The sequence below is a fragment of the Psammomys obesus genome, unplaced genomic scaffold (genome assembly GCF_907164565.1).
Source record: "Psammomys obesus unplaced genomic scaffold, mPsaObe1.curated_primary_1811, whole genome shotgun sequence".
Classification (NCBI taxonomy): domain Eukaryota; kingdom Metazoa; phylum Chordata; class Mammalia; order Rodentia; family Muridae; genus Psammomys; species Psammomys obesus.
Window position 1 is genome coordinate 4,165,178 of NW_026596125.1, and position 22,001 is coordinate 4,187,178.

The window sequence follows — 22,001 nt, forward strand, 5'->3', positions numbered from 1 at the left end:
CATGTGAAAGCGTTGAATACATACGGATGAATGTTGTTAATGTAAAAAATTAAATGCCTTTGGATAGGGTGGAGGTGACTTATAAATAAAAATGTTCTTTAGTTTGTTGGTGGTGGCACATGTCTTTAATCCCAGCACTCAGGGAGGCAGAGGCAGGTGGATCTGTGTGAGTTCAAGCCCAGCCTGGTCTACAGAGTGAGTTCCAGGACAGCCAAGGTTGAGAAACCCTGTTTCAAAAAAACAAACAAAAAAGTTCTATTTTTTTTTTTTTAAATGACTTTACCTTGTGCTTTCAATATAACGATAGAAGAAGGAACGTAGGTGGCAGCATTCTCTTAAGACTCTGCTTCCTTTTGGGAAGGGGAGGGAGTTGATTTCAGCCAGCAGGGGATGGGAACATTCTGGGTCGGGTCAGCAGAAACAGGACTTCTTCCTAATTGCTGAGCTAGGATGTGGCCAGGTGACAATAAAGTACCACTTGCATGCGGCACCCACTGCTGAATCAAAACCTCAACCTTGAGCCCAACGCTGCTCAGCTGGCTTCCTGCTTCTTCCTCTCACGGTCTGTTCCCAGGGAAGCTCTTTGTCGCACTGAGACTTTTCCTTTCTTGTGAAATGACAATACAAATTAAACTAGCTTTGCAGAACCCTTGGAAGCAGTTGGTGGCACAGCGCTTGTCGCTTCGGAAGCCAGTTGGCAAAGCCCTGATGTTCCTGCAGTGGTGGTAAACTGAGGCCTTCTGGAGAAACTGCGAAGGCATTTTCATATGTATTATTTCTCCATCTTATGTGAATGCTTTGCCAACTGCTATGTGAATGCATCACATTTACATAGGCCTGTGGAGGCCTCAAAAGGAAATCTGATTCCCTGGACTGGAGTCACAGGCATCTGTGAGCCACCGTATGCTGGGGACCAAAGCTGGTCCTCTGCCAAAGCAGCCAGGCACTGAAGGCCTCCCTGAGCCATCTCTCTGGGCCCTTTCTTAAAAGATTTTTGTTTTTCTATATATTTTAAAACCAAGCTGGGGGACCATTCGAAAGTGTTGCTATTCCACTAGTGAATACAAAGCTAATTACTTCCAGACACTGAGTGACAGTCCTCCTGCACAGCGATACCCAGGGGGCAGTTCTGTCATAACTATAGAAAGACAGGCTTGTAGAAAGGGAGTTGAGCTGATTGACCCTTCAGGCAAACGCTGTCAGGAGACTCACAGCTACGTGGGAGAGCAAGGCTTCAGGTCTAATGAAGTTCTTCATGAGGAAAGAGAAATACATCATAGCCATAGGTGGCCTCCAGGATGGGGGAAGGGCAAAGGGAGGCAGACCCTTCAGTTTGGAGAGAGCTAATGGGTTGTCATGGATGCGTTTGTATAAGTTCCCCATCTTGTAGCCTCTGAGAGGATAAGCGTTCATGATTCCAGGTTGCCTTGTGTTTGGGCAGTAGGGAGTGGGGCAACTTGGTGACTGCGTGCGGGAGGGAGACGGCTCTGTGAGAACTGGCAAGTGGGAACATGCTCGCTTGCAACAGAAGCAATGGTGCCACGGGGCACTGCGTCACTCAGATGTCCCTTGATACGTCTCTTCCAGTAAAGGACATCAAACTGATGAGGGCTGAGATAGGCGGCTGCGTGGCAAACACTCTGAAAGAGTTGTCTCTAGCTGCCAGGCTGAGCGAACGGCCCGTAAAATGACCACGTAGTCCTGTGGGATCAGCTGGGGATGTAAGGGAACACTGACTCCGGAAGGAGTTAGGAAGCTACCTCATGGTCCCCCTGTTGGGAAGTGACAGAGGGAAAGGGTTGAATCTAACTCCGCAGATTTGGAGCCCCGACTTTTGGTCACTATGGGGCATGGAACACCTTGCATGAGAGAAAAAGGGAAATGCCTGAGCTTGGAGAACAGGCTGCTTACGAAGGAAGAGGAGCACTACACTCACTGCAGAAGTCGGACACCACCACTTTGGAGAGTAACAGGGAACTATAGAGTAGAAAAGGAAAGAAGTCTGGGAACGAGGTTAGCTCTTACAGCAGAAAGTCATGCATATGCCTACTGTCCAGTGCCCAGCTGGGAAGGGGCATAAGTGGGAGAAAGCGGAGCTGTCCGCAGTAAAATTGACTTCCTGTGAGACAACAAAATCCCCACGGGTATCCCCAGGGTGGGCTGGTGGGACAGCAGACACAGCCCTGTGAGATTTCTCAGCTTCGATCATAATGAAGTGACTCTGAATCATCTATATCCCTGCCCTGCACCGCTGCCTAAATCATCTTCTGGGATTCTCCAATAATAAGTGAGCTTGGCCCAGGATGCAAACTCAAGCCAGTCCCAGACCATTTGGCCCTGATCAGAGCAGTGAGTTCACAAGAATTAGAAATAACAGGCCGACAAGGCTCAAGCTTCCACTTTTCCAGCTCCATACCCAGGAGTCCGGGACGGTCCACAATGTCTCTGGAGAGTTAGAAAACTGCTAACCTTATTCCAAAGCTTGTGAATCTGGGTGGCGGATACTTGCAGAAAAAGGTTTTATTTGTGAGCTTTGTCTGCTGTGACAGGGTGGAAGGAGGTGAGGAACTTCCTGCCCTAACAGATGTTGACAGCAGAAAATCAAACCAGTCTCCACATCCACAAACCAGTCTCTCTGCTCTCTGGGAGTCACGCACCCGAAGGACTTTCGTGGGGTCCACAGCCCTCGTCCCAGCACCTCCACCTCACACTGAGGGGCTTTCTCTAGGAGGGAAATTCGGCAAGGCCCAGCAAGTACATCTGTCAGCCACGAGAGGACCACTGTGGTGGCTGGCCCAAACGACACTTCCCAGCACACCTCCGTTGTCACACTTGACACGCACTTGCAGACTTGTGCAACCTAAAAAGCAGAGAGCCTTCGAGAGGGAGAGGACAGATGCCAACCGGTTTGGGAGGTGTTTCAGTTGGGGGTGCAAGCTGCAGGTTCGGTCAACACAGAGAACACTGCCGCACGCAAGGGGCAAACGTCACTTATGTGCAACTCTTAACTGAGAGTTCCTGCAGGGTCCCTCCCCTCCCGGCCAGACAGCCTGTACTCAGTCCAGCTGTCTCACCCTGCGTGTTCCTTGATGCCATTTCCCCCTAGCCCGTGTGGTAGTCTTTCTACTTACTTCTCTGAACTTGGACACTGAAGCTCCCCAGCTAGTGTCCCACGTGAGACTGCCCCAGCTGCCTGCGTGGAGCTGGTTTTCCCACAATGCACTGCCACACTATTGAACCCCAACCCTCTTCTCAGGAACTCTCTAAGGCCTGAATCATTTTCCTCCTGCCCCTAAAAACAGATGTTACACAGTAACCAATCACACAAAACCCACTAAACAGAGAGGGGGACCCTCCACCCTTTACAGAGGGTTAAAATGTCCATCCGTCAACACAATGCCATGGCTGCTGATCTTTCTCCCAACCGGGTTTCCTCCACTGGACTCAGTGTGAGAAGCCACAGGAGTTGTATATTGGTGTGTATATAAATTTCCCAGGAGCCGCACACTTCACACAGATGTTCAAGCATTGCCTGCACACTTTGTATACAGACATTTCGAATACGTGAGCCTCTCCCGGGCAGAGGCCCACGGGACAGTGGCTACTCACACAGACAGACGTCCACGAGGAACACGACGTACACCACAAGCTCCCTCAGGGTGGTCTTGATGTAGAGTTCTCTGTTCTCAGCAGTGTTCTCAGTCAGGGTTGTTCCCCAGAGCCCTGAGGGTGCAGAAGGAAGCCCCAACAGCACATCTTTTTAGTTATCCCCTCCTGCCTGTCCCTAGACCTCACCCCACCTCCACCGGTCCTTCCTCGCCCACCTGATAGCCCCTGGGACCTGGCTACTACACCCGCACCTCCACCTGCCCTCCTACAAAGTCCCTCAGGGAGGCAGGGTGAGGATACTGGACCGGGGCAGGCATCAGCCCCAGGTGGGTGATCTAGAGCCTGCTCACCTCAGTCCTCCTGCTCCCCCACCCCTGGGCCCCCAAGGGATGACTGTGCCAAGTGACCTTTCTGGCAGACCAGGAGCCTGGCCTCTGTCCTGGAGCAAGCTACTCTAACACAGGCAGATTGCAGACACCAAAATTTCTTCTTCTTTGAGTCACTTTTGTCCCCTTCTCAAACCTTGAGGTGCTTCCTTTTCTGACTCTAACACCCCAGGAAACCCTCTCCTCATGCCCCATACCTCTGATGATGTGACAGACATGGAAGCAGCAGCTGGATCCCAGGGTTCCCTGTGTCTCCTGGTGTCCATCTTCAGGCTTCTTGGGTTGAGGCTGGGGGATTGCCACACTGGAGACAGTGCAGATCCTCAGGGTCCCATTTGGGGAAGGGGGGCTGCTGTAGGCAGGATTGTCCCAGGCTCCACTCCCCAGCGTTTGCAGCTCCTGCTCCTTGGCACTTTCCATACTCTTCATGGAGAAGGAGGTGGGAACCTGGCACTCACAGGAGACACAGGGACAAAGACCCAACCGCCTGGGCAGCAGAGGGCCCAGGGAGCGCTCTCTAAGAGCAGCTGCTCTCTTTCAGCCTCTGCCTCCTGTCTGGGTGGGGGAGCTGAGCTCAGGGAGGGGAGGGAGCAGGTAAGATGGTCATCAATCCTTTCAGCGCGCTCTCTCTCTCTCTCCCCCCTCTCTCTCCTCCTTTCTCTCTCTGAGAGCCAGACATAAAAGGAAAGGAACCTTAAGGGAGCTAAAATTGAGATATTTAAAGTGCAGATAGAAAGGGTCCTGAGGTTGTTATGCAGGCAGAGTAAGAGGATAGAGGGAGAGAGACAGAGGGGTCCAGAGACTGCTGGGGTCCAGAATGGGATGCCCAGTCTTCCCGCTGTGAAGTCGGTGATCAAAGGGCAGTGGGGGAGCTAGGGGCAGGGCCCTAAGCTAATAGCTCCTGAAAGAACTAACCCCAAACCAACAACTCCTTAAAGAAGTCAGGGCGAAGAGCAAGGCCAGGGATGGGCAGGGTGGGAGAAGGCCCTCCCACCAGCTCAGTCAATGCTCTCTCAGGCCCCTCAGTGTGCCTCCTTGAACTCCTCAGAGCACGGGTCCCTTACAGCTCACTGAAAGGCACAGGCAAAGGAGAACACCATACCAGATCTTAAGAGGTAGGGTCTCTGCTGGTGACTGGGACAGGAAAAGGGCAGCAGAGTTCCAGGTTGGTTTTATTTTCCTGAGGTTTAGCTTCATGGCTCATTGGTGATGCATACACCCCAGAGGCGTACCTCTTAAGAACTTGGGGCTCGGTTTAGGTAAAAAGTCTGTGGTCTGGTAGGGAGGACGTATCACAGAGCCTAGGGCAAAGGTGAAATGAATTGGGACCAGAAGGAGGAGGAGGAGATCTCTGTACCAGATGATCTGGCCATCTTTCCTGGCACTTTACTTAGCACGAGGAACTGTAAGCTTCAGCATGAAGTGAGTTGTGGAAGCTATTGAGACTAATTTGCGTTCCCTCTTCCTCAGCTTCCCAAATGGAGACTTGGCATGATCCTCTGATCACACCCCTCCTTATGCCCAACTCTGGCCTTTGCACACCCCTGCTTGTGCCCAGCTCTGGCCTTTGCTCATTTTCCCAGGTTTAACTATAAGCAAGGGCTGTGGTCCAGAGCAGTGTGGTGCTGTAGAGTTGGTAGTTACTCTATGGGCCCTCATCCGAGGTGGCTTCTGGGGTCTCGTCTAACCTAGATCTCTGCATAGAGCTGCTTCAGCCACGCTGGCTTGAAGCCCACCTTCAGGTTTAGCAAAGCATGGTAGCCTGGAGACCCCCACCTTGAATATTCCCAGAGGGGGAGCTTGACCTAGTCTAGGGCCCACCCCCTGATTAAGCCTAAATTCTCTAAGTGTCTCCTAAGTTCTACAACAGGGAAGGAAAGGTAACTGTCATGGTCCTGAACCCTTGACATGAAGTTCCTGCCCAAGGCCCAGACACTGGGAAGGGGTGACTCCCTCCATGGTCTGCCTCTGAGGACTGTGACTCTCCACAGAAGGGCACGTGTCCATCTCTCCACCGTAGCAGCCAGTGAGATGCTCTGAGGTGGTTTGTTGGAGGAAAGGGTGAGGAGCTGGGCCAGGGCAGAGCATCTTGCATTACATCAGCTGACTTAGGAGGGAGGGGCCTGCCAGCTCTCAGCCAAGAGCCTTTCAAGCCATCACACAAGGACTCCGGACTTACAAAGCTGGACCCTGGGATGGGGTCAGGAATGGGAGGGCAAAGGTGTGGTCCCTGAGAAGCAGAGAGAGGAATGTGGCATGGTTGTCCCTTGGGCAATTCTGAATTCTGGAGGAGGCCTGTGGTCAGCAGGGGTCTGAATGGACTTGAGGTCATTCCTCATGTGACAAGCGTCCTCATTCTAAGCTCCAGACCACGTTCATAGTCACCCACCTGGAACCCGTCCAGTCGCAGAGGCTCAGGACCGAGTCTGTTTCCTGGTGTGTGGATCAGCCCATACTGCCCGATGGGGCAGGATGTGGGTTGAGCAATCTCAGAAGGCACCGTCATTCCTCCGCTGTTCAAACTTAGTCAAGAAGTCACAAGTCAAATAAAAATGTCATGAGGGTTTCTCAAGCCTCATAGATTCTTGACTCTTCCTGTTAAAGAAGGGCAAACTGTGGTTGGGGGAAGCCACAGGCTCAGGCTGCCTCTTGATGTCAGACTCTTGAATGTGAATTTGAATAAAACTCCTAGAGCTGACACTGGCCCTCTAACTCGCCAGTGATACGCCTCTGAGTCTGAGACTAGCTTACTATCTGCAGAGTGTTGAAGACAATAGCTCCCCTGGACCTGAGGGGCTGTTTCAGTGCTGAAATGCCAAAAGGAGGCTTTATAAGCTAAAGGCCTTCACAACTTCTGGCAGCCCCCGTCCCTCTGCGGTCCACTCACATAGCTCATGGGACAGTGGACACTCTCAGCCAGGACTGTGTTGACCTAATCTCCAAGAGACATGAAGAACAGGCTGTGTCCACACAGCTTCATGGGGTGATGTCTATGAGCTGGAGGAATTTGAAAGCTGCTGAATGAAAGGACTAATGGCAGGCTGTGGGGCCCGTCCGAACCAAAAGCAGACTTAGTCAGGAAGCTGGTCAATCCCCTCAGTAAGTTGGCTCCATAGCATGAGAATTTGGTCTGGTGCTATCCTAGTGTGGAGCGGGAGGGAGGGCGGCCACCCATGTTTGTCACCAGCGTGTGCCAGTTTCTCGTCAGGGCCACCTGGAAAAACTTTCTCAGAGCTTCCCAGGTTCACCAGACGCCGACAAGCTGGGGAGGAATGTGGTGAGATGTGTTCAAGTGTGAGAGGAGCCTCTTTGAGAGGGATGGCAGCTCCGCAGAGAGGGGCCAGGGAGTGGGACGTGGACAGAAATGTCACTGAGATGAGCTTTCTAGGCCAGTGATGTTAGAAGAGACAGAAATACAGAAATACTGGCCACCCAGAGGCCAACCCCGGTACAGCATGCTACCTCAGGTAACTCTCAGCTGGTGGAAGTTTCTGTTGTCAGATAAAGATACCTGAGGATTGCCAGGTGCAGCAGTGAGAGCCTGTGATCCTAGCACTCTGGGAGGCAGAGGCAGGAGGATCTCTGTGAGTTCAAGGCCAGCCTGGTCTACAAAGTGAGTCTAGGACAGGCAAAGGTACACAGAGAAACAAAACAAAACAAAAATGATACCTGGGAATCATAAAGATAACCTCTTCTAGAATTAGGGCTCAGGGAAGTGACAGTAAATACCCTCCTTCCCCTGAATGGTGCTACAAAGTGCTTCGTCTGCAGTGGCCACCAGGTGGCAGCAGGATGGGGGCGCCCCCCCTTGGTACAGACGGAGGCTCTCCTGAAAGGAAAGCAGACAGGCCAGTTGGGAAGGCTGCCTACTCTTGGGTCCAGGCACCTTCCCTCTCCTTTGCTGCTTCCTGTTTCCTCTTCTTTTCCTGTGAGGGAACTGAAGGCTCTTGTCTGGATCTGCCAATACATCTCAATCCTCAGGAATTAGCCATTCCAGAAGCTTCCTAGCCATCGTGTGGAGCTAGTTCCCAAGAGGCAGACCAGTGTGCAAGTCTTTTCATGAGGGTACCATTCCGAGAAAACAGGAAGTAGCTGAGTTCACTAGGGTCAGGTGGGTGGTTGGGGGTGTGTTAGTTCTTTCTGTGTCCGAGTAAGGAAAACAGAGGGACGAAAGGCTACTGAATGGCTGTAGAGCAACCTAAGAAAGGGTTGGGAGGGGCCTTCAGGGAAACCAAAAAGACCATCAGGAGTGCTGGATTCAGTGGCTAAGAGCACTGGCTGTTCTTCCAGAGCACCCAGGTTTGATTCACAACACTCAGAGTAGCTCACAACCATCTGTATCTCCAGTGCCCTCTTTTGGCCTCTGAGGGTGCCAGGCATGCACTTGGTGCATAAGACATACATGCAGGCAAAACACAACACACACACACACACACACACACACACACACACACACACACACAAGCATCTTTAAAAAGAGATAGACCATCAAAAGATACCTGCATCCCCCAGGATTGAGCTTGCTGTTCTCCCTGACTGGCCTAGGAGCTCTGTCTGGGCTAAGAGCTATCAAGGTGAATGTGTTGCTGTGGGTAAACAGTCTTGGTCAGCAGCTCTCCCTGTAATTGAAGGTCTGACATCTGTCTCCTTCTGTGGCCTCCATGCTCTCCTTTAGATAAGGGGCAACCTCAGTTCTTGGAGGTCTCTTCCGGGTGTAAGAAGGAACAGCAGATTTGGGGCCATGCGACTGCCTCTGAGAGGACAATTCATCCCTCATTGCCTTCTGTCAGTGCCTCCCCAGGGGGAGCGGTTCCTTCCATCCTCCCTGATTGGGAACATTGCCTCCTTCCGAACATCCAGACACACTCACCACATCAGCCCTAGGTCTTCCCGCCTTTGACTCCTTGCTTATAGTCCTGCACTGTGGATGACTGTTAGCTTCAGGCACCTGAGATGGCCAAGTTGGTGACAGGGCAACCACAGCTTTTCCAAGTGGCCGGAAGGTCTGGTATCTATCAAATATCGGTATGTGGGTGCAAGCACTTGTCTGTGGAAAACAACAATTTGTAAGCAAAGTGATGGGGGGGATGAGGATGCTGGATGCTGGCTTGTGCTAGAGTGCCATGGTTAAGGTCACGAGCTCGCTCTGGGTGGAAGTGCTCTTGAAGGTGGAAGCTCTGTGGTGGCGTTGAGAGTCCCACTAAGCCTGGGTTCTGAGTTCAGCCTCCCCACTGCCAGTCCGCAGCTAGAAGGGGATAAATGCAGCCAGCACTCTGCTGCTTTAACAGAGGACACGGAGAAGCTGGGAGCCCAAGACTGCATCTGGACCAGGTGATATTGCAAATCCAGAGTCAAATAAGCTTGAACTTTGAAAGGGAATCCTCCAGACCCAAGGGAACAGTGAAGCCTGGACATGTATGAGGTTACAATTACGTGTGCTTCGGGTGCCAAAGGCAAAACAGAAGGCATGGTCTGTTCTCCCTATCCCTCTCCGGAGCAGGAAGATACGAGAAGGCAAACAGGCTCAGGGAGGGGAGGAAAAGACCCCTGCAGTGAGCCTGGGGGCTTTCGAACTGTCTTCTGCCCAATGTCAGGGCCACAGGTTTCAGGGTGCCTGCCATCTGGAGGGAGTCCATGGGACAGAGGTGGGTGGTGGGACCAAAAGAAGCAAGGCCTAATGAATATATGTCACACTTCCTGGCTAGCAATCCTGTCCTCTAGTTGGAAATAACGATGAACCAGGCAAAATATACAAAGCCCTGGCATCTGTCTAGTAGATGTTAAGTTCTGGCATCTTTGCTCCATGGCATTCCCAGTGCCAGGAACTCTTCTGATCCTTGCAAACAGCTGATGTGTGGATAAGCATGGGCAGACTCCCAGACCTTCCAGCACAGGGCACACACAAAGAAACTTTAAAACGCTGCCTCATCTCCCCACCTCAAGCCCGTTCCCTTGTCCTGCCTGATTCCAGGAGCTGCTCCACCAAGAGGGCCCCGCCCCCCTTCCCCTTTTATATGGCGGTGTTCTGTGCCATCACATGTCGGCATGTCCAGTTAGTTTTTGGCCTTTGTCCATCTTAGAAATTTGTGGGCTCAAGAGGGTTGTGTGCCACAAGCCTGTAATATCAACACTTAGGAGGTAGAAACAGGAGGACTGGGAATTCAAGACCAGCCTCAACTACATAGAGAGCTCAAATCCAGCCTGAAATACAAGCAATGTGGTTAAAAAGAAAAAAAAAAAAAAAGGCAAAGAAATGATAGAAATCTGTAAACTCCCGGGGTGGCAGTGAACTTGGCTTAGTTGCCCCAAATGAAGAAGAGTACTGACTTTCCAGTCAATTTCTAACTCACAGGCAAGTGGTTACCTTGGCGCAGGGCTATGAGACAGAGAAGTAGAAAACTCCCAGCTGGGAAATGCACCTGAGCCCTTACCCAAAGGATGGCGGAGAGTTAGGTTAGGTTAGGTCATGGCCAGTAGCTCTCTGTGGCCTTTTCAGTGCAGAGCAAGGGGGACATCAGAATAATGAGGTTTCTGTAGGGTGGGGGAAGGTGGGCACAGCGGGCTGGCTGCCCACGCTCCTGGGCATCTGAGTACATGGAGAGAAAGCAGGGAGATGAGGGAGATTGTGGAGGGGGCAAGATGGACCCCCAAGGGACAGCAGTGGCCAGGATATGTTTCTTGCACCTAAGGGAGAAAGGGGAATACTGCTTCAGGACTCCAAGAACGTCCAATACTTCCTTCTGGGCTTTTGTAGCCACTGGAGGAAGCCAATAGGAGAAGGCCTAGTGCCTGTGTCAGACTGTTGTCTGTGTCCATTCACATGGAAAGTTTGCACACAGTGCAGGCTGGTTCTGCAAGAGGGGGAAATCCCCTGCAGGTCCTTACAGGAGGGAGGAAATGGCCTAAGGCCTGGGAAGGGGAGCCAGGCCACCAGTGGACCTATTGTCATACCTTTGTCCCCTGGTTATAGAGGAATGTTAATTCAGAGCATGGCTGTTCTGTGAAAGAGATCACATCCAAAAGCCTCCTAGAGCTGTGTGATCTGGCTAAAATACAAACACGCTTTTAATCCAGGAGTCAAAGGCCAGCAGGTTTGAGTTCCAGGCCAGTCTGGTATAGAGCAAGTTTCAGGTCTAGGTATGGTGGCACACACCTTTAATCCCAAACAATGAAGGTAAAGTTAGTTTGTAGAAGGACACACCCATGTTTGAAAGTGATGTCTAATTGAGTGGCAGAAAAGGTGACAAATCAGAGAAAGAGTTGACAGAATAAAATATACCCAACTCTCACAAGAAGAGAGAGGAAAGGGAAGCTACTTAAGGGGCGATGCAGAGAAGAGAGAGGAGGTAGTTTTACCAGGAGAGTTTTGCAGAGATAGGTTGAAGAGAGAACAAGCTAGACATAGGTGAAAACAGAATGAGCCAGAAAATGAGAAGGGAGAAGATTAGAGCAGATTGCTGAAGTTAGTTTGAGGCCAAGCAGAGTAATTCAGGGGCCAAGACTCATGCCAAATTGAATGAGTCAGCTGGGAGAGGAGTTTGAGCCAGAACAGCTGAGTTGAACCAGCCAGCTAAAAGCTCAGAAAACAAACAAAAAAAAACAAGAAAGGGTGAGCTTATTAAGCATTAAGTTCAGAGGCTGAAAACATTCTAGGCTTTGGTAGGATTGTGTGGAGGCTAGAAGCTTCCAGAACTAAGCCTAGGTTAGCAGAAGGAGGCAGTAAGCCTCCGAGATGACAACTGAAACAGACAATAAAAGCCGCTTTTACACTGGTCTCAGCTGTGCAGGCTGTCAGCCCTTGACCACACACCCGGCTCCTGAGATGTTAGGTGTCTCAGTCACAATCACTCTGGTCTGCAGAGCGGGACAGAGACAGGCAGTCACACCCCAGCAGAGACTGCTCCCCAGCCACTACACCTTCCTCAGCCCCCTCCCCCAAACTCCAGACCTGAATTGAAGAGGGAAAGAAGTAAGGAGAGAGAGGGGAGATTGTGACCCAGTCTGTGTGCCCTGTGGACAGACAAATGTCTCATAGCTCAGGGATGAGTTCACTGCCCTCTTCACCATTAGGGCTTCAAGCCTGAGCCTGCAGAGAGCCATGTCAGTTGTGGTATTACATAATATCACCCCTGAGCCCTTCCGTGTCTCTTCCTCTGCTGGCCTCTGAACCATCACCTACTCCTCTCCGCATGTAGCAGACGTGGCTTATTGGGATTTTATGTCTTCTTGCTTCTTCCATGCTGGTCTGGCCTCTGCCTTTCTCCTGCATTATTGACATTCTAGGCTAAGCTCCATCAGCTGGAGACACGGAGGTCTCCTTCAAACAAGGCCTGTGACAGTTCCTGGGAGGCCCATTCTTCCCCCGCTGCTGGGCGCCCATGGAAGTCCATGCTTATTCACAGACAGTGTGACCTACATGCTCACGGGGCAAGAGACTGGGGCTTATCTTGTAACAGCTGTCTTAAGCTGGAGCCCCAACTCTGTGAGTTGTAGCACATCCATTTTGGTCACTAAGCCCAAGGAAACCAACGTAATGGTGAAAAGGTAATAAGTTATTTTAATCTGGTGGCCAATTTGGAACCACAGAAATTGAGCATTTCAGCTCCCCTTTTGGATCCTGATGTTGACAGTAGCTTTAAACAGACGGAAAATTGAGGTGTAGGAGGGAGAGGTAAACTGTGCTTCCGGTATGTCAGTGCTGGTTCTGAAAGAAAGTCATGGATAAGTCCCTGTCCCCTATGCAGACAGCCTAGTTTCTAAAAGGTGACTGTTTCTGCTTGGGGGGGGGGTCTCAGTATGGGGTGATGGCAACACCTCTCTGCTGTCCCTGGGATCCAAGGTGGGTTTGGGACAATGACTGGAGCCTTTGCAGGGCTCCAGGGAAGGAGGCTGATGGTAGAATGTCTTTGCTTCTCTTACCCTTGTGCCCCTGGCCTTTCATACTCGACCCCCGTATGGCTGGGTTATAGAGGGACTCCGTAACTGACATGACTCCTGCAGCATAGAGCAGATGTCTGACTTAAATTGACAGTTTCGTGCAGAGAGTTTATACTGTTTTCTGTTTTGTTTTTTAACCTTTGTGGGTCAACATGAGGAGTTAAAGCTCCAAGCAGGTCTCAGTGCTTGCTAAGGGCTGGCAAGATGGCTCAGAAGGGAAAGACGCTTGCTGCTAATCCAAATGACCTGAGTTGGGTCCCTAGGATCCACATGGTAGAAGAAGAGAAGCAATTCCTGAATGTTGTCCTCTGATCTTCACTTGGGTTCTGTGGCTTCGAGTCTTCATTCTCAACCCATACTTTCCTGCAACACACACACACACACACACACACACACACACACACACACACACACACGTGTGTACCTGAATAGAGTATAGTAATTTAAATAACCTAGTAGTGATTCTGTTCCATCTTCTCCAGAAGAAGCCAGACAGGCTGCAGAAGGGAGGTCGCCTGGACTCTTGCCTGGACTGAGGGGCCACTGTCCAGCTGCACCATCTCTCCTGGCTGGCAGCTGTTTGGGGGTTAGCTTGGGTCACGGGATAGGGAGAAGTCCACAGTCGCATGGCCCCGATTCTGCTCTTCCTTCTTACCTAGAGAACTGTCGGGAACTAACCCGGAACAGGAGCGGCGCTGGCTTCCATCCCTCCTTCCCCGTTGCCCTCTGCCAGGAGCCATGCTCAGTGTGGGTGGGGAGAGTCCCAGGGGCTGGTTGCCTAACGATTTGTGTCGTTGTTTATTTAAGCAAATTGACAATCTCAGCCTCTGCAGTGGCTGCACCAACAGCAGCTGGAAGGATTTCTTGTGTTTAATTTTCTTTTTTCAGATATACTCTCTGTGCCTATTTAAATAAAACAATGTAATGACACTTAGCTTATTCATAGATGAATCCCCACATCCTCAGAGAAACTGTATTCCTTAGCCATCTATAACAGCAGCACCTCCACCCTCCCTCTGAGTTTCCAGCAACTTCTCACCTAATTTCTATCTCTTCAAAGTTGCCTTTCTGAACACAGTTGTTTTCTAAAAACACAGTCGTGCAATATGGGGTTCTCGGTCTGGCTTCTTTCACTCATCATTCGGCTTTCAAGGCTCCCTTACGTCTTAACATATGTTCAGTTCTATGGCCAAATGCATATTTTATTATTTGCTACTAGCCTTTGCTCAGTAGATTAAGGCTTGTTCTGCTTCCATTTTGGATGCTATGGAATTTATTGACACAGTTGCTTGTGTATGTGTGTGAGTGGGCGTGTCCACCTGTTCTCATTTCTGTTGAGTATATACCCGTGAGGATATGAGTAATATTTTCATAAAAGGAGTGGAGTGAAAGATAGTTGGTGGGGTGTTTGAATGGAAATGGCCTCCACCAGCTCATAGGTAGTGGCGCTATTAGAAAGGATTAGGATAAGTGGCCTTGTTGGCATGAGTGTGGCCTTGTTGAAAGAAGTGTGTCACTGGGGGTAGGCTTCAGGGTTTCAGACACTCAAGCCAGGCCCAGTGGTTCTCCGTCTCTCTCCATCCTCCTCCTTTTCTCTCTCCCTCCCTCCTTCCCTGCCCTGCCTCTACCTGTTGCCTGCAGATTCAGACATAGAATTCCCAGCTACTCTCCAGCACCATGTTTGACTACAGACAGCCACGCTTCCCACATGATGCCAAGGACTAAACCACTCCCCATCTTCCCTCCTCTTTCAGTCTGTGCTCTGTAAGCCAGCCCCAATTAAAAGCTTTCCTTTATAAGAGTTGCCAAGGCCTTGGTGTCTCTTCACAGCAACAGAAGACAGACTAAAACAGGAGGGAATCAGTAGTCATTACTGAGTCTCTGCCTGTGGCTAAGCTCAAGGGTGGAGACTGGTGAGAAAGCTGGGCGTGGAGGTGCCACACACCTCCAATCCTGGCACTGGAGAGGTGAGCTAGGAAGACTATATCAAAGGCTGCCCTGGGCTTGGGATGGATGATAAGATCTCCTCCCTGAAACAAAGTAAAGAAAAACAGTAGCAGACAGATGGAGACAGAAATGGGGAAAGAAGAGGGAAGGAAAGAAAAGGGTTTGATAAGAGTAGAGCATGATAAGCAGAAAGGGGAGTTAAGTCTGAGAGACATTCCAGGTAAAATCATGGAGTTCTTTGAAGACCCAAGTAAAGGAGTCCGCATGCAAATGTAATAATAACAATTGCTACTCACTGTGCAATTGTAACAATCCATTAAATAGAGCAACCTTACAAAACAAAGGAGCGTTCCCATCACACACATGGTGTCATTTATGCAGAGTAAATTGCCCAAGGGTACCTGCTGTTTCATCTCAGCAAGTTTCAGAACTTACTTCCTTCCTTCCTTCCTTCCTTCCTTCCTTCCTTCCTTCCTTCCTTCCTTCCTTCCTTCCTTCCTTCCGTTCCCAGCACCCACATGGCAGCTTTATCCAATTCCAGAGGTTTTGATGCCTTCTCCTGACCTCCTCAGGCACCAAGCTCACATATGGTGCACACGGATATGTGCAGGCAAAACACTCACACGCATAAAGTGAACAAATGTAAACGTTTTTAAAGATTGTAACCTACTGTGAACAGCACTAGGCCACGAACAAGTCTTCTGATGCTTTGATCTAGACTCCAGAATTTTGAGAAATACCTTTCTGTGCTGACTCAGCCTCACCACAAGCAGCTGGTGCAACCTTTTCAACCTCTCCACACCTCGTCTTACGATGGATCCAGGAGGTACCCCCCACCTAGAACCCCAGTAAGGGCCCAACAAACTCTCTTGTGAATTTGTTTACACCTATTCTCTACCCTAACTTCTATTCCACACACTGGCCCTTTAGACTATTTTGGATTAAAATGCCTGTCTATGCTTTCTATCCAAATTCCAAATTCCTGAGGGCTGGGGGTGGGGCTCAGGAGGAGACTGTCTGTTTGACATATACAACACCCGGGGTTCAAGCCCAACAAAGCAAACTTCCAACTCAATAGGCAGGAGACACTCACTAGCATGTTCTGGACGTGTGGGCATGGGAACAGGATTGCTCGCTGGCTCCTGCAGAGCCTGCCTAAAGACCACATGTAGGGCTCATATGCTAATCCACAATTCTGTGTGTTTGTCTGACAATGTTGCCAGAGCCCGTAGCCCTGGAGTCCATAGGCAGTGAAGACTTTCTGAGCCACTGGCATGTGACTTCTGGACAGAAATATGTAAGAGGAGAGACAGGTCCCACCCACACCTTTGGCTCATGGCCTGGGATTGGAGCCTAGGTTCCCCTTCCCAAAGGCTGGGAGGAATGAGAAGGGAAGAGGAATACCAAATGACAGGCAGCACCTTGGTTTCTGGTTCTCTCTTGTGCTTCTGCCCAGTGTTTGCAGTGTGTGTGGAATCACCCTAGGTTTGAACTCAACCCTTACTATTGGACTACAAGCTCTCCCTCTTCCAAAAATGAATCCCTGGTGTGCCCCCGAAGTCAAAGGTTGACGGGTAGACAAGAGGCTAATAGTAATAAGAAGAGGAGGAAGAACAAGATGACACAAGAGGGACCAGAAGATTACATCCAACCAATGGCAGCGGTGGTTTGAGGTGGCACCAACTCTTCTTTGACTGACAAGGCCAGAGTTGACAAAGCATCCTTAGCAATTTCTCATGATAAAGAGCAGGGGCGGGCTGTTGGGATGCTGAAGCACCCCATCACTCTGGCTTAGTCCCAATCTGGCTGCATCATCTCCTGGCCTCCTCCACACTCACCTCAGCCCAGGCCTGCCCTTAGGCCGGCCAGTTCCGCACACCTTGTCCCTTACTGGCAGCAGATAAAAGGGATGTTAGGAAATAGGATCCAGTCATTCAGTGCCAGCCAGAGCCTTTAAATCTGCCTATCTGGGAGAGGACCCACACACACCACGGGTGAACTTGGGCAGCCGCCCTGTGTGGAAGGCACAGGGGGAAGTCCTGTGGCAACACCTAATTTGTTTTGCAGAAACAGGTTCTGTGGCAGAAGCCTCCTCTGTCCCACAGCCGCAGACGCCACAATTTTCAGTCCTGGGAAGAACTTCTTGGCATCCCAGAGGCAGCATGCCAGGGAACTTGCTGCAAGGAGAGGTGAGCTTCCATGCAGTGGATCCCGCCCAATGCCGGCCCAGACAGAGTCTCTGGTAAATCATGTGGTGTGGAAGAGCTGAGGATTCCCAGAGGGATTTACCCATCTTTTAAAGCCATGTTGCCTTCCGCTGTTTGAGGACGTGGGACGTGGGACGTGGGACTATAATCTAAAAACTTGATCATCCAATGTTTTTTCTTTCTTTTTCCTTTTTCATGTGTGTTTGTACTGTGCCTGTATGAGAATGCAGGCCTACATGTTTATAAGCACATGTGTGTGGGGGGGGGTATAAATTCATGTATGTTTATGTATGTGTATATGAGTGTAGGTACCCCAGGTTGACATTGGGGGTCATCCTTGATCATTTTTAAGGTTTATTTATTTTCATGTTTTATGGGTACAGATGCTTTCCCTGCATGAATGAGCACTGCATTCATGCCTGGTGCCCATATAGGCCAGAAGAGGGCACTAGATACTCTGGAACTAGAGTTATGGGTGGTCCTCAGTCCCCATGTGGGTGATGGGGACTGAACCTGGGTGCTGGGCAAAAGCAGCAAATGCTCTAAATAGCCCCATCTCAATGATTCTTCTGTTCTTCCTATTTGCTGGAGTAGATTTTCACAGCCAAGCCAGAGCTCTCTGATACATTTAGTCTCACTGGCCAGCTCTGCCATCCACTGGCAGCACATATTTCAGTTCTGGAGATCAGAACTCTGGTCCTCATGCTGGCGTGGTAAGCACTTTAACCTCCGAGTCATGTCTCTGGCCTCCAAGTTGTGTTTCTTGAGCGTGTCAAAAATAAAAACTATAACAAATTTACAGATCTAACTGGGGAGAGTTCAGTTCTTCAAAATATGGGGAGGGCTCCTGTTGAGCAACTGCCAAAACCTAGATTTGGCAAGATAGACATTTTTTAAAAATGAAAAAGAAAACCTTAAAAATGCGCTTAGCGCACATTTGTTGCAGCCTGGTCTCGAGGTTTTTCTCTGGAGAAAAGCTATGCACTCTAGGCCTCTGCGCATTTGTGTATGAGAACACTGAGCATACCCAGGCTGAACACGTTGGTCAGAGAAAATCTCAGGAGTTGGTCCTTACCTTCTATCTTTTGTGGTTTGTTGTTGTTATTTTGAGACAGACTCTGTTTTTCCACTTTGTATGCCAGGCTAGCTGGCCTGCAAGTTCCTATAGAACTTCTCCTCTCTCACCTTCCTGTAGAAGCGCTGGCATTTACAGACAGTTCTGCTACCGTTGCTGGCTTTTTTTATGCGGCTTCTGTGGATTTGAACTCAGGCCCTCACACTTCCACAATCAACGGGGTTAAAGAAAGGATCCCCTACTGTATTAGGTGAAGTGGGAATTAATATATGTTTTTACTGTTAAAAAAATAGTTTATAGTCTTGTTTTTGAGATTCTCGGACAGTTATGGGCTCATACCCGGCCAGGAATAAGTTCAGATCGAATATGCTTTAGCTCAAGCAGGAGTTGCTGCGATTTTCATCATTCTCATTTGAAATATCTCTATTTAAAGAAACGAATGTTGCTTCTGGGCATGTGTTTGTGGTTAGGCAAATGTTGAGAGTCCTTCAGATGTGTGTGGCTGGGGTGAGCATGGAGATAACAGGTGAGTTATGTAGAGACTGAACCAGTGTTTGTCCCTTTTTAATAATCTGTCTTAGTCCAGGTGTGCTGGCGCGAACCTGTAATCCCAGCGCTCAGGAGGCAGAGGGGCAGTGCCCTGTGAATTTGAGGCCAGCCAGGTCTCCAGAGTGAGTTCCAGAACAGCCAGAGCAATGCAGAGAGAGCGTGAATCAGAAAACAAAAACTAAACAAAACAAATTCTTTGGTTTTGTTGTTGTTGTTGTTGTTCAGTGTTATTACAAATTACTTTCTCCAGAGACAAACCTTAAAACCATGTAGATGGTCAAAAGTTAATCTTTGTTCATTCTCTTTTAATATGTTTCTTTCTCTGTGTGTGCCTGTTCATGTGTGTGAGTGCGTGGATGCGTGTGCGTGTGCGTGTGCGTGTGAATGAGAGTGTTAAGGCTCATGTGGACAACCTGCAGGCATCCATTCTCCCTCCCACCATTTGGGCCCTGGAGAAGGAACTCAGGCCCTCAGCCTTGGCAGCAAGTGCCTTCACCTGCTAGACCACCTGTTCTTTCTCTGTTTTCTTTTTCATTCGCATATATTAATTTATAGATAATATGCTTCATTGTGACATTTTTCATACACACATACAATGTATGCTGATAACCCTTACCTCATTGCCCTCTCTTGTTACACCCCAACTCTATTTCCTCATTCCTCTTACCCAGTCCCCAAACTACTTTCATGTCTGTGATGACCAGTTTACTTAGAGCCGCATATATGAGCATGGGTGAGGGGTTGCTCAAGGGAATATGGACAGTTACCATTGGCCTACACCAGCAGAGAAAACCCAGCCCAACAGCCATTAACTGTCAATAGCTCCCCGGGGAGGGCCAGGGCCTTAGAAGTGCCTATCAGCAGCCACCATGGAGACATTCTCAAGGAGAGGGCCCTGTGAACCTTGCCTGCCCCTTCCCTTTTTCTTTACCCAGTTGAGGCTCCCTGGGGACTTGGAAGGAACCTCGTGGCTCCCTTAGTTTTCCTTCTGTCAGTGGTGTCAACTGTTGGGATGCTTAGGGTCTTGCTGACTGGGTGTGGTTTACCTTAGAGGTTCTGAGGCCATTTCCCTCTGCAGAATGCACGCTGACCAGAAAGACTTCAACCTTTGGCGTCTCTAAGTGTCTCTGATCAAGAGGAAGGGTGACTTAGTTGAAGTAGCATCCTTTCAGAGGTGCCTTGTCACGCCACTGGGACTGGATGACCTGGGGCACAAGGACAAAACATTGGCTATCCTCTCACCTCCTTTGTCCTCATGGGCTTCAGCTGCTATGTAAGGTTGTGGACCCATGTGGGCAGCCACAGCAGTCTTAGGGAATTAAAAAAAAAAGACTTCTCTTTTATGTATGTATGTGTCTGTAGGTGGCTTATGTGACTTGTAGTCAAGTGCTGATGAAGGCCAGAAGAGGGCGTCAGATCCCCTGGAGGTGGATAACAGCTGTGAGCCCCCTGATATAAGCACTTGGAACTGCCAGTCCTTTGCAAGAGCAGCAAGCACTCAATCTTGGGGTTTCTACTGCTGTGATAAAAAGACAGGATGGTTAATTGGCTCAGCATGTTGTATAACATGTCTTGATCCTGCCTTGAATCTGTTGAGCCAGTTCACAAGCAGGGCCCTGCTGACGGGAGACAAAAGCCAGCGGGACCTTTGTTCGAAGCTGCCAAGTTTTAAATCTCACGTTAGGAAGGGTAGGAAGAAGCTGGCCATCTTGGAAGTTCGCCACCTTTATTCCCTAGCCTGGGCCCCTCTCCCTGTCTACCTGCCTATCACAAACCTATCTAACCTAGTCTCACTCTGAGGATAATTACCTATCTAGGTGAGTAGCAGGCTATTAAGATTACCTCTTATAGGAAGGAACAGTTTGTTCTTTATTAGAAAGAAAGGCTTGGGCTAGATAATCATCCGAAAATAAGAATTAGCTGGGATAGGGGTGCATGCCTTTGATCCCAGCATTTGAAGGCAGAGGCAGGCAGATCTCTAAAAGTTGGAGGCTAGCCTGATTTACATAGTAAGTTCCCAGGCAGCCAAGCCAGGGATATATAAAGAGACCGGCCTCAGGGGGAAAAAAGTATTTGTCAAGTTTTTGTCTTGTAACAGGGAACCCACCACTCAGGCACAGCTTTTAGCCTACTGAAAGTCTTTATCCCAGCTGGCTGGGACTACACTAAAGTACTCAGGTATTAGGGACTGAAGCGTAGCATCAAATGTCCAGAGTACAGCACAGGAAACCATGTCCTGGCATCTCTCTCCTGCTCCTTCGAAGAAGCAAGCAGTTTAACAGAAGCTAAGATAAGCTGTTAGCTGGACAGAGTTCCATCCACACAGGCAGGCAGTCTAACAGAAACTAAGATAAGCTAGCCGGGGCCTCTTGGCCTAGGGGTTCCTAGAGTAGACTTGGCTAATTTTCCATTGAATTCTCCACCGGGGAGATCAAACTCATTAAACCTGAAAAGATCTCAGCAAGAATATTAGAAGGAGGAACCTCTGCACTGTCCTGCCCTGTCATGGTCTATTAGCAACCTAACCAGGCATTCAACATGACACACCTCCACCTAGGAACAGGTAGAGGACTCAGAACCTGATACTTTGTTTATTTGGTTTTGATTTTGGCAGCTTTAATCCATGGTTTTACAGACTATTTTGAAGAAGGGTCCAACCACAACGACCTCCATGCCTGCTGATATTTAAGTAGCCACCCAATACTACACAGCCAGCCTCATTCCTGATGCCAGAATTTTAGGGAAAAACCTCAGCTCTAGGGGTCCCACTGTAAATATTCCGGCAGGGAGAGATATACCAAATACGCAACATTGTCCTTCCCTTTGGCTATGTATCCCAAAGAGTAAAAAACTTCCCAGGAACCGATGCTGAGAGAAGGGAAAAGCTGCCTTCTAAGAACAGATTTCACACAGCGTTGACAATGGTGGGTCAATGCTAGGGCATATTGCACCTGGCTAGGACTGTTTAATATACACATCTCTTTCCTTCTCTTTAAATATAAGCCTCATGTCAACACTCACAAAGATGGAGTCGGGTGAGGCAATATGTGACTGGGTTCTGTTTGATTAAATAAGACGGAGTGAGCTAATGGGGGAGCAAAGCTATATTATATAAATGCAGGTTTATTGGGAGCATTCATTATTGAATGAATGGCAGGAGGAGTCCGAATACTCTAAGGCAGAGGCTCTCAACTTTCCTAGTGCTACGACCCTTTAATACATGATGATGCCCAACCGTAAATGATGATGATGATGATGATGATGATGATGATGATGATGATGATGATGATG

General features: G+C 49.4%; 2 protein-coding genes across 2 annotated transcripts in view; one reads left to right on the top strand and one right to left on the bottom strand.

The window, feature by feature from the left end:
- Positions 1 to 4,447, bottom strand: part of Pkd2l1 (polycystin 2 like 1, transient receptor potential cation channel) — a 29,720-nt gene extending 25,273 nt beyond the window's left edge. Inside the window, exons 1-2 of the mRNA XM_055591711.1 lie at positions 4,193 to 4,447; positions 3,610 to 3,723 (exon numbers count right to left, since the gene is read on the bottom strand). Of these exons, the coding sequence (XP_055447686.1) occupies positions 3,610 to 3,723; positions 4,193 to 4,424 (346 nt within the window). The 5' untranslated portion in view covers positions 4,425 to 4,447. The remainder of the gene's footprint in view (positions 1 to 3,609; positions 3,724 to 4,192) is intronic.
- Positions 4,448 to 17,041: 12,594 nt separating this feature from the next.
- The window catches only part of LOC129665084 (acyl-CoA desaturase 3), a 20,401-nt gene continuing 15,441 nt past the window's right edge, over positions 17,042 to 22,001 (top strand). The window contains exon 1 of the mRNA XM_055591601.1: positions 17,042 to 17,068. Coding sequence (XP_055447576.1) covers positions 17,042 to 17,068 — 27 coding nt within the window. The remainder of the gene's footprint in view (positions 17,069 to 22,001) is intronic.